At 45.9% G+C, this 18672-nt stretch overlaps 2 protein-coding genes across 2 annotated transcripts; both read left to right on the top strand.

Annotated features, from left to right (window-relative positions):
- The first annotated feature begins 173 nt into the window (after window positions 1-173).
- On the top strand, window positions 174-4715 carry ppm1na (protein phosphatase, Mg2+/Mn2+ dependent, 1Na (putative)). The gene is made up of 8 exons (XM_047016163.1): window positions 174-583; window positions 1395-1603; window positions 2039-2182; window positions 2307-2525; window positions 3481-3598; window positions 3965-4079; window positions 4245-4308; window positions 4536-4715. Exons 1-8 carry the CDS (start codon window positions 178-180, stop codon window positions 4563-4565), a joined length of 1305 nt encoding a protein of 434 aa, XP_046872119.1. The 5' UTR covers window positions 174-177; the 3' UTR covers window positions 4566-4715.
- A 1673-nt stretch (window positions 4716-6388) lies between these two features.
- Window positions 6389-9879, top strand: si:dkey-202g17.3 (4F2 cell-surface antigen heavy chain). The gene is made up of 10 exons (XM_047016164.1): window positions 6389-6531; window positions 6898-7300; window positions 7462-7626; window positions 7906-7982; window positions 8062-8139; window positions 8237-8292; window positions 8392-8581; window positions 8674-8781; window positions 8923-8970; window positions 9161-9879. Exons 2-10 carry the CDS (start codon window positions 6919-6921, stop codon window positions 9566-9568), a joined length of 1512 nt encoding a protein of 503 aa, XP_046872120.1. The 5' UTR covers window positions 6389-6531; window positions 6898-6918; the 3' UTR covers window positions 9569-9879.
- Window positions 9880-18672: the final 8793 nt, after the last annotated feature.

Below are 18672 nucleotides of genomic sequence, written 5' to 3'. Positions count from 1 at the left end.
CTTGTTGTCAGTAAGTATGTAAATATACAAAATGTATAAGCACTTTTCCTATTGCATGAGATGCAATGCTTGGATTGCTTGGGATCCTGTCGATAAAGTTTCATTTTTAACAGGTTCTCTAGGAGGCGAAGGACCCCCCGGCCGAGCAGGAAGCTCCAGCGTCATCTCTGCATCGCCATGCGGACAGCCAGGCGCGCCAGCGCGGTGGAGGTGCCCTCCTTCCTCCGCCAGCTGGCCAAGGAGACTGAAAAGATGGTCACCTTCTTCTTCAAAGGAGGGCAGCGTGACAACCAGAGCGGCGAGGATGGCGAGTTCGAGGACGACGATTGTTACCCCAGTCCTTACCTGGACCGGCCCATCCTGGAGAAGCACATCTCGGAGGGGGGGTCACAGAGGGAGGTGAACTACGCCCTGGCCAGCATGCAGGGCTGGAGGGTGCAGATGGAGGATGCCCACACCTGCATGCCTCATCTGGAGGGGGAGCTGGCTGAGTGGGGCTACTTTGCCGTGTTTGACGGACACGCCGGTAGCACCGTAGCACAGTACTGCGCCAGGAACCTGCTGGAACACATCCTCCAAACAGGTAAACGTTCAGACAAATTTACAGACTTGGTAAATGATAAGTTGAGTTGATTGGTTGTTTGGTTCATTGTTTTTTTAGTTTTTTTTGGGGGGGGGCCTTTCTGGCTTTATTATTTTTATAGTGACAGTGTAGTCTATGAGGAGAGGCAGTAGAGATGATATGGACCAAACCTACTTGCACTTATGTGGTGAACCAGCAGGGAGCTCAGACTTGAACATGTGTGAGGGAGCTGTATGTCTCACAGGAGTACACTTGTCCTGGGACGGCATGCCCTGCAGTAACTTATTAAGGACAGATTAAAGCTGTAAAGCAGATAGCAGCTTAAACTGCTTCAACCTACACGTTCAGCTTCAAAGTGAAGGGTCAGGCACTTTAATAATGAAACTTGCGACACAGCTCGCTGGCAAATACACTGAGATTTTTCAAATGTTTCAAATTTGACCAAAGTAAGAAGCCGTTAAAAGATGATTTAGATGAAAGACAAACCTTTTGAGGACGTGTCCATACAATAAGGAGCCAAGCTTCTTAATTTGCCACTGAAGGATTTCACCTCAAAGTGAGGAAAACAAGTTTGTGTGTTTGTCTGGACAGACAACTACAGCGCTACAATACACAACTGTGTCAGAGCCTGTCAAATCCCTCATACCCTCGTATGAGGGAACCAGATTTCAGAAGGTTCAACTCCATCTTGATGAGAGACTGCCTCTCTTTGTTTGACTGCCACAGTCTGCATGTGTGTCTATCATCAACAGCCCTTGGCTGTTCACATACAGTAGTCGTTTTAGCTGTCATATTTCCTGCTATCCTCTAGGGGGAGTAAAGCTTGAGAACGACCCAGACGAGGTGAAGGAGGGGATCCGGGAGGGCTTCCTGGCGATAGACAGGCACATGCAGAAGCTCTCTCGCCAGGACAACTGGGAACGCAGTGGCTCCACCGCGGCGGCTATCCTACTGTCCCCGCAACACGTCTACTTCATCAACTGTGGCGACTCACGCACGCTCCTCTGCCGTGACGGACAGGTGGGCTCGCTCGCGTCACACCATCACACCATCACACCATCACACCATCACACCATCACACCATCACACCATCACACCATCACACCATCACACCATAACACCATCACACTATAACACCATCACACATTCATCTTTGCAAGGGATTGAACAAAGTATCTATCTGTCTGTCACTCACATTACAAAAGATACCTTCACTCTCAAAGGGAATGAGGGTACTTATACACTTTGAGGATCCTTGTGGTTCCAGGTTGAACTTATTTCATTGCAGAGGGCTGCAATGAAATAAGTCACACCCCCCAGTGAAATAACCAAAGTACTCCTGGTTCCATGTATTGTCTACAATTTCCCACCACGTGAACAACGCAGTACACCCAACCATGGTGCAGAGAGAGTTAGAAAGAGAGAGAGAGATTTGTGCCTGCTTCTTCCTCTCAGGTGATCTTTTACACAGAGGACCACAAGCCTTTCAACCCCAGGGAGAAGGAGCGGATCCAGAATGCTGGTGGGTCAGTAACCCTGCAACGGGTCAACGGTTCCCTCGCCGTCTCCCGTGCACTGGGGGACTTTGACTTCAAGGAGGTAGGAACCACCGGGTCTCTCTGGGCCACGGCCACGTTTGTAGGCGTCACTGCATCGCAAAACCAGGAAACAGGAAGTGGGAGGTATTAGCGACACGTGACACCCGGACTTCTTTCACGCCCAGGTGGAGTGGCGTCCGCAGACGGAGCAGCTGGTGTCTCCGGAGCCCGAGGTGTACGAGCTGGAGCGCTCGCCGCAGGACGAGTTCCTGATCCTGGCATGCGACGGCGTGTGGGACGTCATCGGGAATGAAGAGCTATGTGCCTTCGTCAGGAGCAGGATGCAGGTCTGTAACGACCTGAGGGAGATCTGCTCACAGGTCATCGACCTCTGTCTCTACAAGGTGAGGGTCCGTCCTGCTCCAAACAGACTGGTAATACTGAATGAGCTGGGGAATGGCTTCTAGTTATACAATGAATGGATTGATGATAGTTCTTTGAATGGGTTTCTGCACTACAAACTGTACCCACATAACACAGACCTCTTGTCGACACTCACACTCTCAGAAGTTCTCCACCTCCACTCCGTCCTGTCCTGACCTTCTGGTCCATGCTGGTAGGTGCCTGATGACAGGGGGGGGGGTTGTTATGTAGTTGGTGTTATGCAACCAGATCTATTTCCTTCTGGTCGTCTTAACAAGGGAGCTCCAATACAGGCACACCCTGTACCTGGATCCTCCCTCTAAATAACTGGATTAGGACCCGAAGGGAGGGAGGAGGAGGGAAAGGAGGTGGGGAGAATGCAGAGCGTGGAGGGAAAAGCCAACAAAGGCCTTGGATTAGTGTGTGCCTGCATGCATGCATGTGTGTGTGTGTGTGTGTGGTTACACTTTCCGAGTGTATTTTCTTGACCAGGAAGGACTTGAAATCATCAATGGAAACCAAGGAGGCTTAACCCCCTGGAAGGTAGAGATTTACCAGGTCTTTAAGGTCCTATGACAGGTGGTCAACCTGGCACACACTAGCCCTGTTTACACAGCCTGTTCAAGGCGTGTACTGTACCATGTTCTTCCTTCATGTCGCCTCACACTTAATGTTTTGATGTAGTAAAACTACATCATACAATATCCTCTTACAATCAACCGTACAAACGATAGAATCCTACCAAACTAAAGAAGCCTTTCTTACTGGAAACAAACTTCAATATAATTCCATCCAGCTGTACCTAAACCTGATCAACAGCAGTGCCTTTGTGATGCTCACATCATGAGATGAGAAAAAGACCTCATATTACTGTAATCACCCAGAGCTCCGACAGCCAATAGTGATGGAGCCTCTGCTCCTTGTCTCCCCCTACAGGGCAGCTTGGACAACATGAGCATCATCATCGTGTGCTTCCCTGGAGCCCCCCATGTCTCCCAGGAGGCCCTGAAGAAGGAGGCCGAGCTGGAGCAGCTCATAGAACTCAAAGTAGAAGGTAAGAACATGCTGGGCATGCACCAGCTGCTGTGTTCAGTAGGAACATGCTGGGCATGCACCAGCTGCTGTGTTCACACCATGGGCACAGCTAGACACAGAGGTGAAGGTTTGTTCGGTTTTCAAGGTGATCCCGACCATGCTAAAGATGACCTTCTCTCTCTCTATCTTGCTCCTCTATCTTCTTCTCTCTGTCTCCCCCTTTTTCACTCCCCCTTTATCGCTACATTTTTGTCCCACTCCTCTCTCAATCTTTCTCTGTCTCTCCTTTTTTGCTCTGCTCTGCTCTGCTCTCTATCTCTCTCTCTCTCTCTCTCTCTCTCTCTCTCTCTCTCTCTCTGCCTCTCCTCTTTTATTCTCCCTGTAGAGATTCTTCAGATACTGAAGGGCAGGGATGAAGATCCTGACTTTCTGTATGTGATGAAGTTCCTGGCCTCTGAAAACATCCCTGGTCTACCACCAGGAGGTGGCATCACGAGCAAGTAAGACAGGAGGGAGGGAGAGGGGTGGGAGGTGAAGAAAGAATATTGAGAGGAAAGAAGGGATGATGGACTGTAGGAGATGGGATGGAGGTGGAAGGATAGAAGATATGTGTTGTTGTTTAATCCTGATCTTACAAGGTATTTTTTATGTTGTCTTTCCTGCAGGAGAGAGTGCATTATCTCAGCCTACCAGAGACTTACCATGTCCCTCAGACCCCAGGAACCAATGGTAGGAGACATGGGAATAATCTTTTAACCAATCGCTGCTTCCTCTGTGAAAGCAGTAATAATGCCAAATTGCATATAACCTGCAGTGTCACTTCAATAAAAAAAATACTGTATTTTGTAGTTTATGTAAGCCAAGTTTCACCACAGTTAGGTCATTCTACAACCTTCTGTGTAAAAACTCAGAAGTAGATGTTCTAACAGTGGCGTCATTACCTTGTGGAATTCTAGGATATTGAAGGATCTGAGGACTCCAACTAACTGTTACCAGACAAACGGAACACTCAAGCCATGGCCATGCATCCCCACGGTGAAGAGCAAGACTCGTCCAGCAAACTTAACAAGGACATGTGGTGGGCAGGAGTTGGACAAGAACATGACCTCAGTTAGCCAATCATCTTCATATTCAAATCAACTCTCTGCGCCAATACGTTCTACAGCTGCCTGCATGCTTTAAATAGTACAGTACTTTTCCTACAATTGCTATCACACATACAGACAGATAGAAAGATTTTTCTGAAGAGCTTGTCTGCTCTCCTGGTGCCTGTGTAAAGTATTTAGTCTCTTTTTCTGTAGTTAGTTAGCCTGGCATCGCCAGTCCAATTCACAAATGTTTTGGTCACTGTCCAAAATGTTGGACTGACGCAATTGGATATGGATAGATAAGACCAATCAGACCAATGAAACGTCACCTTGGTTGTTTACGATAATGCCTCAATGGCACTCATCGTATTAAACCCGCCCCATATCAGATAAAGGGTTGTGATTGGCCCAACCAGATTTTGGCCAGAAGAAAATCTATTTAAATGAGAGGGTGGCCAGACCCATCTGTCAGAGCAAATAAAACAGGAGCTCACCGGTTCATCCGGTTCCCAGACCAATAGTTACTATCTAAACATGGACATTTATGGTTTACATTTTTTTTTTAAGTGAACAGAAAAAAAGCAATTATTCACTTTCTGTGGAAATATTTTATTACTACAAAATAAATAAAGTTGGCACCAGTACCAAGTTTATTAGTACCAAGAGGCACGTGCATTCGCACCAGGGTCACATGCACGAGTGCCAGGCTCACGTGCACGACTAAGGGGACTCACGTGCACGAGTGCCAGAAGGGGTCTTGTGATGGCCCCGGCGTACTGGAAGATGGTTTGCAGGATCATGCGAGGGTGCTGGAGGTGTCATAAATGCTGTAGCAGGACCATGTTATGGCCATTATGCAGCCCCAAATGCAACACACGCTAATAAAGAAGGATGTGGGGCAGAGAGGATGGAGGGGAGGGGACCAAAAGAGAGAGAGAGAGAGATAGAGAGAGAGAGAGAGAGAGAGATGGGAGAGGGTTAGGATCGGGGTTGGGAAGTTTAACGACTTGAAATCCATTCAGTTCCTCATGCACCCTGACCTTAGCACACTCCTAGGTGAGAGGGGTCAACGTATACCACGTGAAAGCTACCCTATCACTAGTCCTTCATCCTGTCAGTGAATGTGATATTACTTTATATGGTATTACCTTACACATTATGTGGAAACTGACCTGATTTGTCAGGTCTAATGACTGTTTGTTGTACAAAATTGTCTCATGTTGTTTGTTGTACTACTCGCCCGCAGCTTCATATGGGGCAATAAAAGACATCACACAGACATCATCATGAAGATCATGTGTCGCTTTTCTGTTCAATACTAAACAAGGGAGTCAACTCAGTTCTACCTAGTTCGGAACTGGCCTGCCAAGGTTGACACAATTCCAAAACTCGCTGCTGTTGTTTACAGAGGTAAAGGATACAATCAGCAATGGCAGGAAAAGGTCCAAGAGGCCCACACTCAGCTCAAGTCTTAGTCTGAGATGCAACACTCTTTTGGGAGTGAAAACACCTGGGGGGCTTCCTGACCTCTCTAATCAAAGCATGCCTCAATGCGAGGTTAGAAGCTGTCACACCCAACCACGGATTCTCAACAATGTGTTGCCTGGGTGAGGCGAGATCCGACACCAACTTGCTAATTACCACACGGGGCGATTCCATTGGCCAGCCTACCTCTATCACCCTTCACCCCTGACCAGTCAGAAGGCAGACGAAACAGCCTGCAGCGCCACAGGTCCACCACAAGCACATCCACACTGAAGAGGAGGAAGACACTGAGGGAGAGACTGATAAAGACAAAACAAGAGCAGAGGGAGTTAATAACAGATACAGAGAGTGAGAGAGTTAAAGGCCTGTAGGTCACCAGGTGAGTGTTGGTGGATTAAGGGTCTTTGGTTTGATGGATGATGATGCTTCTTAAACTTAGCTATGCAGTCAGATCCCAGTACCATGCAGAGTTAATAGGTTCAATCAACACACCTGGCTGATATGTAACGGGCCTGTTTAGGGTGGGTGCTTTCTGTCTGTCCACCTCACCTGTTCACTGACGAGGCCTGGGCTGCTGCTTTACCGGACCGTTCCCTTTTCCTGTGCAAATCCAAACTAATGACGTTCATTAATAGTGAACATATGACATTGCCTTAATCGGAGGTTTTGAGTGAAGTGATACCGCTGCAGATAAAACTGTAACCGTTTTTACAAACTCGCTTGTGTTGTCTCTGTCACGCGCCAGCAACCCAGTCAACAATTGAGAATGCCGTCAAACGTGGATGGTGACCTGGGGTACGGTAGCTTGGCGGCTGGTCAGGGTCCCGGTCTGGCAGGCAGCCTGGTCGTGTCGGAGACAGTGCCGCTCTTGATCCCGGAGTCTGAACCGGAACCGCGGAAATGGGCACCATTGACCAAGGAGCAGTTGGAGCGAGAAGCAGGAGGACCGAGATGGAGGAAGATTCGTTCTCGGCTGGTCTGGTTCTTCTGGATATGTTGGCTGGCGATGCTCGGTGCTTCTATTGCCATCATCGTTCAGAGCCCCCGGCCGGTTGCCCCGACACTGTTGTGGTGGCAAAAGGCGTTGTTTTATCGCCTGCAGCCCGCACTGTTCATGGACGCCGAAACGCAAGGAGCCGGTGTCATAGGTGAGTCAAGTTTTCTCGCTTGCTTTTGGGTCACCTTTTATGTCGCCCACTTGTCTTTCTCACTTACTAACTCTTAAAACGTAAAACATGTCATAGCAGAACTGAACATGTTTGAAGACTGACCGAATGACAGACTTTCTCTCACTCCTATACCAACCCAGCTGTTAGTGAGCGCCTCCCCTACCTGCAGACCCTGGGGGTGGGGGCTGTGGTGCTGGAAGGACTGTTCAGCAATTCTGTGTCCGCTCTAGACCTCTCTTTGGTGGACCCCAGTGTGGGAACAACACCCCAGATCCAGCATCTTCTCATGGAGAGCCACAAGGCTGGTAAGAACTGAATCATTGTGTAGACTTGTCACTTATGGAGACTGAGGAAGAAACTCAACATTAGTGGCTGTGGGTATGTTTACACTGTCCTACATGTATACCAAATATTAATCTTGTCCAAAGAGAGGAGACATCGATGGCTATGAATTGACTATCAACATACATTCCTATTCTACCAAACTGTAGCCCTGTACCTAATCATTCTGAGAAGCAAACTACGCACACAAAACAAAAAGGAAATATGCACACACATACCCCCCCCCCCCCCCCTTCCTGCAGGTCTAAAGGTAGTTCTGGACTGGTGTGATCTGGATCTGGCTGCACCTGAGGCCCTGGTGAACAACAGCAATGTCCAGGTACAGCAGTGATGGTCTCTCTGGGTCGGTATAGGATCGAGGATTTAACCTGGACCTCTCTTATTACTTGATTTCCCAGAAGGCCATTCGTTACTGGTTGGACCAGGGTGTGGCTGGATTTGGAATCTGTGACACTGACACAGCCTACTCACAGAAGGTACTGATGAAAATATGTCATCTGAGGAGCTAAGATTGTATATGTTTTTACAATAATTTTTAGAATATCATATTACATGAAAATAACTGTGTTTCAGACTTTGGTGGAGTTGAGAGTTTTGCTCGAGGAGTTCAGCACTCAAGATGATGAGAGGTAGTCTGGTCATCTTGACACACTGCAAAACCAGTGTACAGAATGGCTTGTTCAGTGCTGACAGATGTGTGTGTGTGTGTGTGTGTGTGCGTGGTGCAGGATAGTGATGGTAACACAGAAAGGAGATGTCCCGAACACCTCCAGCTCCTCCCTCAACAGCTCAATGGTTGAGCTGGTCACAAGGTCACTCCTGCCGCAAGCGCATCACCTCCTGTCTACACAGGAAGTGGCAATTGCCTTGGAAACGCTCCTGGATACACCAATGGGAGATGCATGGCCGAGCTGGACAGTAGGAAGCAGGAAATACTAGCTCAGCTTTTTTCCAAGTGATGCGTGGTTACGCCTGATCTCTGAGCATTGTTCTTACTGTGTGTGTGTCAGTTGGGAGAGGAGTTGGCGTGGCGGCTGCAGAGAGTGCTCATGGTCCTGATGATGACGCTTCCTGGATCACCTGTTGTGAAATACGGAGAAGAGATCAACCCCACTCAGGTAGCTACTGTACATGGAACAGATCAGTCGCACAGTGCTGTATCCCCCCTGGTGGTCTCTCTTACAGGTCATTGTTTGACACCGTTCACTGGGGCTGAGTAATCATGTGGTGTAGGTGAGTGATCCTCTTGTTTCTTACAGAATGTTTCTCTGGGCTTGGTGCAAGGTCAACACGCGGACGTACAGATGGTGAGGAGAACACAGTTGATGCCATTCTTCACTCCTCTGTTGTTCATCCTCCGCTTTTTTACAATTCTTCCTGTCCAGCATTTTCCCTTCCCTCTCTTCTCCCTCTCCATCTGCCCTTCCTCTTAACACTGTCGCCACCTGTCCTTTGTCCTTTCCTCCTCTCATCTCCCTTGTTCCCTCCCCCCGTCAGGATGAGGGGAGACGTCAGCGTTCGGAGGTGTCTCTCTTCACCTCTCTCAGCCACTACAGAGGACGAGAAGAGGCCCTGCTCTTCGGGAGCCTCTCCTTCCTCTCCTTCAACAGCACCTCCCTCTCCTCCTCGTCCAGCAACTCGTCCTCCCTCCCCTCCTCCTTCTCTCCTCCCATCCTGGCGTTTCTGCGTTCCTGGGGTTGCGTCCATGTCCTGGTGGTGGTGAACTTGGGATCAGAAACCCACGCTCTGGACCCCGCTTGGGCCCCTAGCTTGCCCAGCGCCGGAGTGTTCATGACCAGCACAGGGATGAACCGTTTAGGAGCCATTTCCCTCGATGCCCTGAAGCTCGGACCACAGGAAGGCATCGTCATTAAGCTGTTCCAGACAGGAAGTTACAGCCCTTAGTCCTCGCTGGGAGGGAGGGGGGGGTGACTTTGTGACACGGAGAACCAGAGGACTGGGATTGTAATAGTAAAAAAAGTTTTTTTTAAAGGTGACGTTCAAGATGGCTAAATAGTAACAATAAAATGTGAAGTAACGAACATTGTTTTTATTGTACATCTCAGCTGCCATTAGGGGGAGCCACACAACTATGGCACAGTACATGAGTCAGTCTAACATGTTTACTCTCTTCATTTCGTATGACAACATTGTCTTCTCCGACTGTAGGTCCCATTAAGATTGTCTGTGGACAGCATAACTATTGTTTGTCTAACACAATTGCAATATAAAAACATTAAAGTATTGAAAACATATTTTCTCACTCCCTCATATTATTAGATTCAACAATATTTACAGGAATTGTCTCCATCTTTAGATCCATCAAATTCACTTTGTAGTTTATTCCCCTGTGTTTGTGGTTTCTCAGCATGAGCGGTTGAAATCCATCTCTGTAGTTCTCTGAGTTGATAATGCAGAACATGTGAGCTCCTTCGGGTTGTTGGTGTGCAGTTTACTGTAGATCAGCCAAACGAGGGTGAAGAGGTCACGCATCACACATACCAGGTGCGGAGTGTCACACTGGGCATGGAAGGTCTCCAACACCACACACACCGGATACAGAGGGTCACACCTACACACTGTATACACACACTGGTCACATATATACTGTACGTACTGGGTAGCGGGATTTGTGCATATGGTTGAGGTTACTCCACCCTTGTTTCTTTTTCATCTGTGGTCATGCTGATTTAGTGACATGCTGGGTTGAAAAAAAGCCACGGTTGTCTCAAATCATTCATCACACACCAACACACATGTCTTCACATTCACTCGACACCCTAAGTCGTTGGGTGCTTACTCACACACCACACACCACACACACACACACACACACAAAGTACTCATTCCCAACTGCATCCATCCAGTCCAGCCCTTGTATGGATGACAGATCCGTGTTGTGGGTGAAAGAGTGAGTGCGGAAAAGTGTGTGTGTCTGTGAGTGTGTGCCTGTGGGTGTTAATGTATGTGTGCCAGAGGAATGCGTGCTGATTACAATTTCCTCCAGGGTTTGAATTGTAAAGTCCTGCCATAACTTGACTTTACAATGACCTCAGAATTACCACGGTTAAGAACACACACTTCTAACATGCAAGTGGAGATCCTGACAGGTTAATTGTCCATCCAGTTAAATGGACTGAGTTGTAAGTACAACACACTTAATCAGATACACTTAGATAAACTATGCTTCTATGATATCTCAATCCAATCTCTCCCTGTCTCTCTCTGCCTGTCTCTCTCTCTCTCTGAGTCCCTGAACCTTGGCATACAGAGCTTCCTGAGAGGGACCAGCCTAGAGAGGGTGCTCCACCTCTATACAGAACGGTGACATGGGTAAGACGTGTGGTCATGATGCTGACTTGCTGAAATTACACTTTAGCCAAACAAGATATTTAATACGTTGATCTGAAACATTCCATTTCATCATGACCTCTGGCCTCTAATCAACATGTCATCAATCATTGATTATGAAGAACATTTTTTCTTCTTTTTTCTCTACTGTAGCTGTACTGTCTCTACATGATCTGTACGTTATGTAGGGGGATGTCTGAGTCATAGAGTATTTAACGTGGACTTCAGGGTTTTTTGGAAACCCTAAAAAAATAAAGAAAATAATGAGTAGAAGATGCTTCCTGTGCATGGACCAATGAACTGAGGTCTTCAAGTCTGTGACCTTCATCACACACCAACTAGGGTCTGTTTCTAATCATCTTTACATACTCTCTCCAGCTATTCCAAAAGTGTGTGTGTGTGTGTGTGTGTGTGTGAGAGAGAGAGAGAGAGAGAGAGAGAGAGAGAGAGAGAGAGAGAGAGAGAGAGGGAGAGAGAGAGAGAGAGAGAGAGAGAGAGAGAGAGAGAGAGAGAGAGAGAGAGAGAGAGAGAGAGAGAGCACCAAACAGTTAGCTTTCCCCCAGGTATTGATGTGATTATGACAGAGGCCATGTTGTTCTGAAAACTGGGCCTGTTTATAAACCATCATTAGGATACATTCACAAATCGCATTATAGTACCCTTAGTTTATAATCCAGTTAGGCAGGTACACCAACTGGGCCTAGCCTTGCTGAAACATATCAGAGTTAATTGTTCAACAGATGAATGTGTTTGTGGTAGAGTGTGTGTTTGTGTGAGTCAGGTTGGTGATCTCACATGGGATTGGGTGTGTTTGATATGCCTACATAATAGTAGACATGCACACAGCCACAAGACAACACGCAGCCAGTACACGCATCCACAAACTCAATAAGTGCTTCAAATCTTTCCATGACAGAACAACTAGATTGTTATCGACTCATTAGAATTGGCCAAGAAAAACAAACTGGGACTAAGAGAGAAAGAAAGAAAATAACATGTAAAAAAGGGAAGAAGAATGAGAATTCCATGAGAAATACTGAATTAAGAAACCTGTATGTATTCCACATCAACATATGTTGCCACAGAAAGGAGGCCGATCTGGAAATCATAGTTGTTTTCCTACGTCTTTTCTTCAGAACTCTTCTAAGGGTCGGTCGTTTAATTTAGGTTCTTCTTAGGAACTACATCCCATGTTGACACAGGTTCCAAAACTGAAAACGTTAAAGAGAAACTTGATCAGATTTAGTATTATTTTTCCCCACGAGCAGAGATCTGTTTCCTATTAGACAAAAACCATTAAATAAGAGTTACATTCCCTCTGCGCCGCATCTCTTGTTTCCCACGTAAAAGCCTTTGATGTCTAGTCCATTCTCATACCCAAAGGACTCTGGAATAGTGTTTACCCATTGGGGATGACCTTCAAGTCCAGAGCTGATAGAGGACACCAGAAATACCAAGGATCCAGAGTTCTCTTCAAGCTTTTAGGATCAATATCACAAACTGGTAAACATGACAACATCACCAAGCTGAGTCACACTCCAGTGTCACCACACCTCGTACCACTGCACACGAGAAAGAGAGAGAGAGAGAGATAGAGAGAGAGAGACAGAGAGAGAGAGAGAGAGAGAGAGAGAGAGAGAGAGAGAGAGAGAGAAAGGAGGGGGGAGGGTTAGGATCGGGGTTGGGAAGTTTAACAACTTGAAACCCATTCAATTCCTCATACACCCTGACCTTAGCACACTCCTAGGTGGGAGGGGTCAACGTATAGCATGTGAAAGCTACCCTATCACTAGTCCTTTATCCTGTCAGTGAATGTGATATTACTTTATATGGTATTACCTTACACATTATGTGGAAACTGACCTGATTTGTCAGGTCTAATGACTGTTTGTTGTACAAAATTGTCTCATGTTGTTTGTTGTACTACTCGCCCGCAGCTTCATATGGGGCAATAAAAGACATCACACAGACATCATCATGAAGATCATGTGTCGCTTTTCTGTTCAATGCTAAACAAGGGAGTGTACTCAGTTCTACCTAGTTCGGAACTGGCCTGCTTCTGCTTCCATTATCCTGGGGTTAGGGTTACAGAGGTCAGGGTGTACTGGGAGGCCTAGCAGCCAGGATCCTGGGGTTAGGGTTACAGAGGTCAGGGTATACTGGGAGGATCTGCCTTATTCCTTCGACAGGCACACACAAAGCTTCACTGGTCATGAGATGGTGGTTGTCTGTAGACAGCATTCCTCGCATGTGGCTTGAGGAAAACAATGCAGAGTCTCGTCGAGTGCCACCTCCTCCATCTTGAACCAACTTGAAGGTTTGTTTTGATTCTTGTCCATAGCCGGAAGGGAAACATGTTTACCAGACAGAGGTGGCCATCTTGGGCCCAGCTCAGGCGTTAGACAGAACTAATAGATTCCAGGAGGTAAAGCTCTGGGAATCAGTCTCTGATTCGGACGGGTCCAGAACGTTTTCTTGGATTCTACACTCGGGCCAGGATGTCAGATGGATGACGGCTGGATGGATGACATCTTCTCAGAGTGAGCTGCCAGTATTGTCATGAGGTCGGAGAGAGAGCGGAAGGGAAATCTGTTCGATTCCCAGTTTAGAGGTCTGTGACCTGGCAATTAGAGCCTTGCGAACATTGTCAGGTGAGAGCAACGCAAATCAAACTGACACCAGCCCTTATGTGCATCACCATGGAAAATTAAACCAAGGCGAATGAGATGCATAACAAGGTCTGTGTGGGTTTAATATTTGTACTTTTTTCAATAAAACTGCGTCATCCATTTCACGAGTATATTGCCCACATAATGCAATTGTTAGTTCCACTGGAGTAACGGTATTCTGTATACACTGTATTTAAATTCTGATATAGATCTATTTGCCCCTTTCTTATCTGACCTTTAATTGCTTTTGATGATCTTCTGATCCCTGTGGGGAGATCGCTGGACACATGATGAGTGGATGTGTGGACACAGGACTTTGATTTCATTACTGTTGGAGAAGAACATACTTGACTGTGAGATGGATTGTGCTGGGATTGGTACAGTCGTGGAAGTTTTTGAGAGAATCAACCGTAAAGCTGAAGTCGGGTGAAGTACAGAGTTAATGTTTATTTGACATATGACGTCAACATAATAACGTCACCAACATAACATCTTTGACACACAAACATAAGACAATAACACATAGACAATTCCATTAAGCTCCATCTAGCATCCTAGAATGGAACCGGAAGAATCCAGCCCACCAGCACTACGCAGCTGATGGCCCTGAACCCCCAAGAACATTCTTCAACAAACCTTTTTATAGATACGACATGCAACTATACCAAATCTCTTCTGTCATTGGTTAACTCCTTACAACAATACGGTTGAATCCACATCGTCTTTAGACTAACTGCTTCTTCCCCCCAGGTGACAAGAACTCTCCCAGGTCACCCAGACTTCCCGTCTCTAGACTTCACGTCCCCTAGTTAAGTGTCATACAACTACAGGTGGTATCTCTACCAAATGGAGAATCAGCATTCATTGTATCAGGCTTGACCCAAATCCCTTCTGTAAACTGTAAACCCCTTTTAAACAACTATTAAAGTACATTCATTGTACATTAGCCCAAAATGTCATTCACAGTACAGTATACTATGTGGGCACCTTTCATCCAGACCAGAAGATATGTAATATGTGAGTGTGTGTCATGCTGTTGGCAGTTCCTGTTGTTCACATGTGCCTTGCACAATGAAGGAAGAGGCTCAAACCGAGGAACATGCATCAAAGCAGACACGTAACATTGTTCTGACTGTGATCTTGGTGTTTTCCCAGGCCAATTCAAGCCAGGAAGATAACATTTTTCCATTTAGACAGTAGAGAGCACCATTTTCTGTTGAATGTGTTTGGTGAGGGTGTGAGTTTACTATGCTTTGGAGAGAGATAAAGAGAGAGAGGAGAAATATAGAGAAATAACGACATTTTTGTTGTGGTTAGTGGTTTTTAACAGTTTTCATGGTCCATTTTCTTTACTAATAGGAAACCGTTGCTACCATAGTGTGTATGCACATCCAAGACAGTAAGTACTTGTCTATGGCTTTAGAATGGTTCTGTATGGGTGGTCACCAGGCGGGGGCAACCATGCAGCAGATTTAAGACCATCAGACTCATCCCACGCCATGTGACTGTGATCTTTCATCCACTCCTCGTCCGCTTCTTGTCCACACCTCATCCGCTCATCATCCAACCCTTGTCCAGCCCTTGTTCACTGCTCATTCACACCCAACCTATTTTAAACGGGGACTAATCAAGTTCTAATGACCACTGACCAGAGCAATACTGAGCATGCTCCCTCAATTCAACTACTCCTAAATCCATGTATGGTTGAACAAAGCCAAACACCCACAGTAAAGGTCTGCACAGTGAATCAAGTAAGACAGACGCCAGTACCTCCAACCAGCCTATTCATCTCAATATGGGCTAATGTAAATAACAGAGACTTATGAGCACAGAGGAAATGTTTTCTGGTATATTTATGTTGGTCTCCCTGGTTGTGCTTGTATTAATCTATGATGAACCCTGGTGTACGCCTCTATTACTGCTTGTCTGGGTGTGTGTGTGTCTGCGTGCCTGCCTGCCTGCCTGTGTGTGTCAGTGGGTGTGTGTGCGTGTGTGTCTTATGTTTATTGAAAGATGCCACAGTGTTGTGTTTTACAGTCTGCTCCGGGGTAAACCATGCTATGACAATGCCCATGGTCATCTGTTAGCTTATTTTCCCCTCTCCTCCTGCCAGCCAATCAGAACAAGGAATAGAAGGAGGGGGGAAGAAGTGTTTCATCCTTCAAACAACCTAGAGAGATAGAGAAGCCCAAGAGAACAGGACAGTTTTATAATTGGCAGAGCGGTAGACAGATCAGGGATAGAGAGATGTGTTCAGGCTTGGCTGAACAGATTATATGTTAAATAGTTCTGTGTCTGCTATGTTGGTGATCCAGGATCAGACCTATGAATGCTCACGTGATCACAGCCAACCAACACCACTGACCCCAGATCAACGTCACTCACAATGTATCATCAAACATTAATGCTCAAAACAGTAATACGATTTTGAGTACTTTTAAGTTTGTAAATATAGGAAAAAATAACACACACCCACATTTCAAAGTGTCTCAATGTAACAGTGCCGACAACAGGCTTTTTCTACTCCCTCTGAAGCACTTCTTAAAAAATATCAGCATTTCTGTCATCTCAGAAATGTGGGCAAGCATGCAATTTCCTCCTGCCATTCACTTTGTTACAAGACAATCACACCAGGAGAAACAAATGGTCAGAATCGAGTGGAGAAAAGTGTTAGGGTACAAAGTTTGTAAAGACATTAAATTGCCTACCAAGCAAGATTTCAAACAGCACAACACACAATCAGGTAGAGAGGCTGCAGGAGAGGTGGGGACATAAACAGTCACATGCAGAAAGAAAGCAGAGCTACTGAACCTGTCATTACTCGTTTGGCAGTCTCTTCTCATTCACTCAGCTTGTTTATTTGGACTGGCTGTGTCAGGGTGAGAGAGGGCTCCAGCTTCTCGAAGACGGAAAAGAACCCAGTATGGAAATTAGCGAGACAGACAGGTGATTTTAATGTCTGAATACGCTGATGCAGATGGTAAAGTTAATACAGCAAATATAGTTTCCATGGAATCTCCAAGGGCACATCAGGCTGTACTCCCATTTCTTTCCTTTTAACTCATCACCTGCTAGGCCCAACTGTCTCCTTGCCTTCTCTAACTGGAGGCTTCATGTCATGGAGCTGTGCAAAGTTCGCAAAGTGACCTATGACATTAAAAAGACAGATGTCAAGTCTCTCTAAAAACTAATCCTATCCCACGTTTAGAATAAACGTCCATCGTCAAGAAGACAAAGACAAAACTGTTTATCGTTCAAAGGGAGGTGTCATCCACAGTTATGGATGCAAACTATCAACAAACATTCAGTTAACATTATTTTAACTCTATCCATTGATCCATACCACTACTCAACTCTAGCCCTGTAACTAGAAACTGATTGTAATCAGCTGACTGCACACGCTAATGCACATGCAAACAAATCACGAACACACACAAAGACACGCAAGAACACACAGAGACACCCTAAAAGACACTGAAATGGTTTCAGTTAATTTATAGTACTGTTCCCATTTCCAAGAACTCGTCTAGGGGGGACCCATGACAGTAGTAAAATGTATTTAAACGATTTCCAGATAAATGTTCATTAACTTGCAACATTTTCATTCAAATTATGTTATGGAGCAAGAGGAAAAACATGTTATTTCTCTCCTTTCTTCTGTGTCTCTTCTTTGTCTTTTCCATACCCCTTTTTTTAATGTTACTTTCTTTCCCCTTTATTGCTGCCTCCCTCCCTCTCTCCCTCTCTCTCTGTCTGATACTCATACTCTGCAACAGTTCAATTTCATCACACTCTGGTCCAGATGGAAACAGATTCCCATGACACAGAGCAGCGCTCAAGAGCCCCATGTCCTCCCCCGAGCCCTGGCCCTGCATGGGCCATGTGCAGGACAGGCTCTGGAACACCTGCTGCAGCACATCCATCGCCACACACGCGCATTCAGTACACACACATACACAAAACACACACATATTGTCACACAGTTTGCCTGTCTCCATCTCCATTAGTTCAACAGCAGGGTTTGGAATGGACTGCTGATGATCACACAGGTCATTAGGCGTGAGGGGAGACATTTTCCCATGTTGACAAGACATTTGCAAGTTGTCAGTCTATATGTTTGTGTATTTCACGTGAGAGAACAAGTGTCTTTCATGCCCCAATGCCGCTTTAATGTTTAACTGAATGTTCTTATTCCCAAATTGCACCCGCGCACCCACACACAATCCTCGAACTCTATTGACATGCTTTGTGTTAAACCAGGATGAGTGACAAATAAATACTGTTGGCTTTACCAAACCCAACAGACATGTTTAACCAGCCAGCTCAGACAACCAGCCAACTGGAGAGTATGATCTCTGGCATTCATACACCCTGGTGTGTGTGAGTCTTTATTACGATGTGTTGGTATGATAATAAGCATATGCTGTCCTCTGTACCGGAGCTACAGGTTCTGTAATAGCACAGTATTATGGCTCATTTACTAGTGTTGGATCCCGCCTTAACACAGGTGTGGTTTGTTCCATTAATCTTGCCAGGCCAAGACATCCCCAATGCTTTTTTGGGGTCTCTCAGGCCTTATACTACACCAGTAGTCAAATGCATTGCAAAAACGATACCTTAATATTGTTGGCTGTGGGTAACATTCAGTAGCAATAGTAAAAACTTACTTGAGAGGATTTAAGCGAACGTTCTGCCCAGGTAACTTAACATCAATTTCATCCTAAATAAATAGTGTCCAAGTACATACATATAATATATAGCCAGAAGTGCACTTATGGTGTTTAAGTAGTTTGTGCCAAGAAACGTTCGGTATGTTTCACTAGAAACAGTGCAACAGTAAGATCACCTCAATATCAATAACACTGTATTCACTGACAATTGATCTTACTGTCAACAACTGCAAGACAACGGGTTGTAATTGCCAAGCATGAGTGGGGAAGAACTGGCCAGATCAATTCCAAAGTGGCTCCCATGTAATACCACAGAGAG

Source organism: Hypomesus transpacificus, unplaced genomic scaffold (assembly GCF_021917145.1).
Source record: "Hypomesus transpacificus isolate Combined female unplaced genomic scaffold, fHypTra1 scaffold_320, whole genome shotgun sequence".
Classification (NCBI taxonomy): Eukaryota; Metazoa; Chordata; class Actinopteri; order Osmeriformes; family Osmeridae; genus Hypomesus; species Hypomesus transpacificus.
This window is presented reverse-complemented; position numbering and strand designations above follow the sequence as displayed.

Bases quoted from the DNA above. Each gene is read 5' to 3' on its own strand.
- ppm1na (XM_047016163.1), top strand. From the start codon at position 178: ATGCGGACAGCCAGGCGCGCCAGCGCGGTGGAGGTGCCCTCCTTCCTC. The intron at 584-1,394 runs GTAAACGTTCAG...GCTATCCTCTAG, and splicing joins GGAACACATCCTCCAAACAG to GGGGAGTAAAGCTTGAGAAC. The intron at 2,183-2,306 runs GTAGGAACCACC...TTTCACGCCCAG, and splicing joins GGGACTTTGACTTCAAGGAG to GTGGAGTGGCGTCCGCAGAC.
- si:dkey-202g17.3 (XM_047016164.1), top strand. From the start codon at position 6,919: ATGCCGTCAAACGTGGATGGTGACCTGGGGTACGGTAGCTTGGCGGCT. The intron at 8,140-8,236 runs GTACTGATGAAA...ACTGTGTTTCAG, and splicing joins ACACAGCCTACTCACAGAAG to ACTTTGGTGGAGTTGAGAGT. The intron at 8,782-8,922 runs GTAGCTACTGTA...TGTTTCTTACAG, and splicing joins AAGAGATCAACCCCACTCAG to AATGTTTCTCTGGGCTTGGT.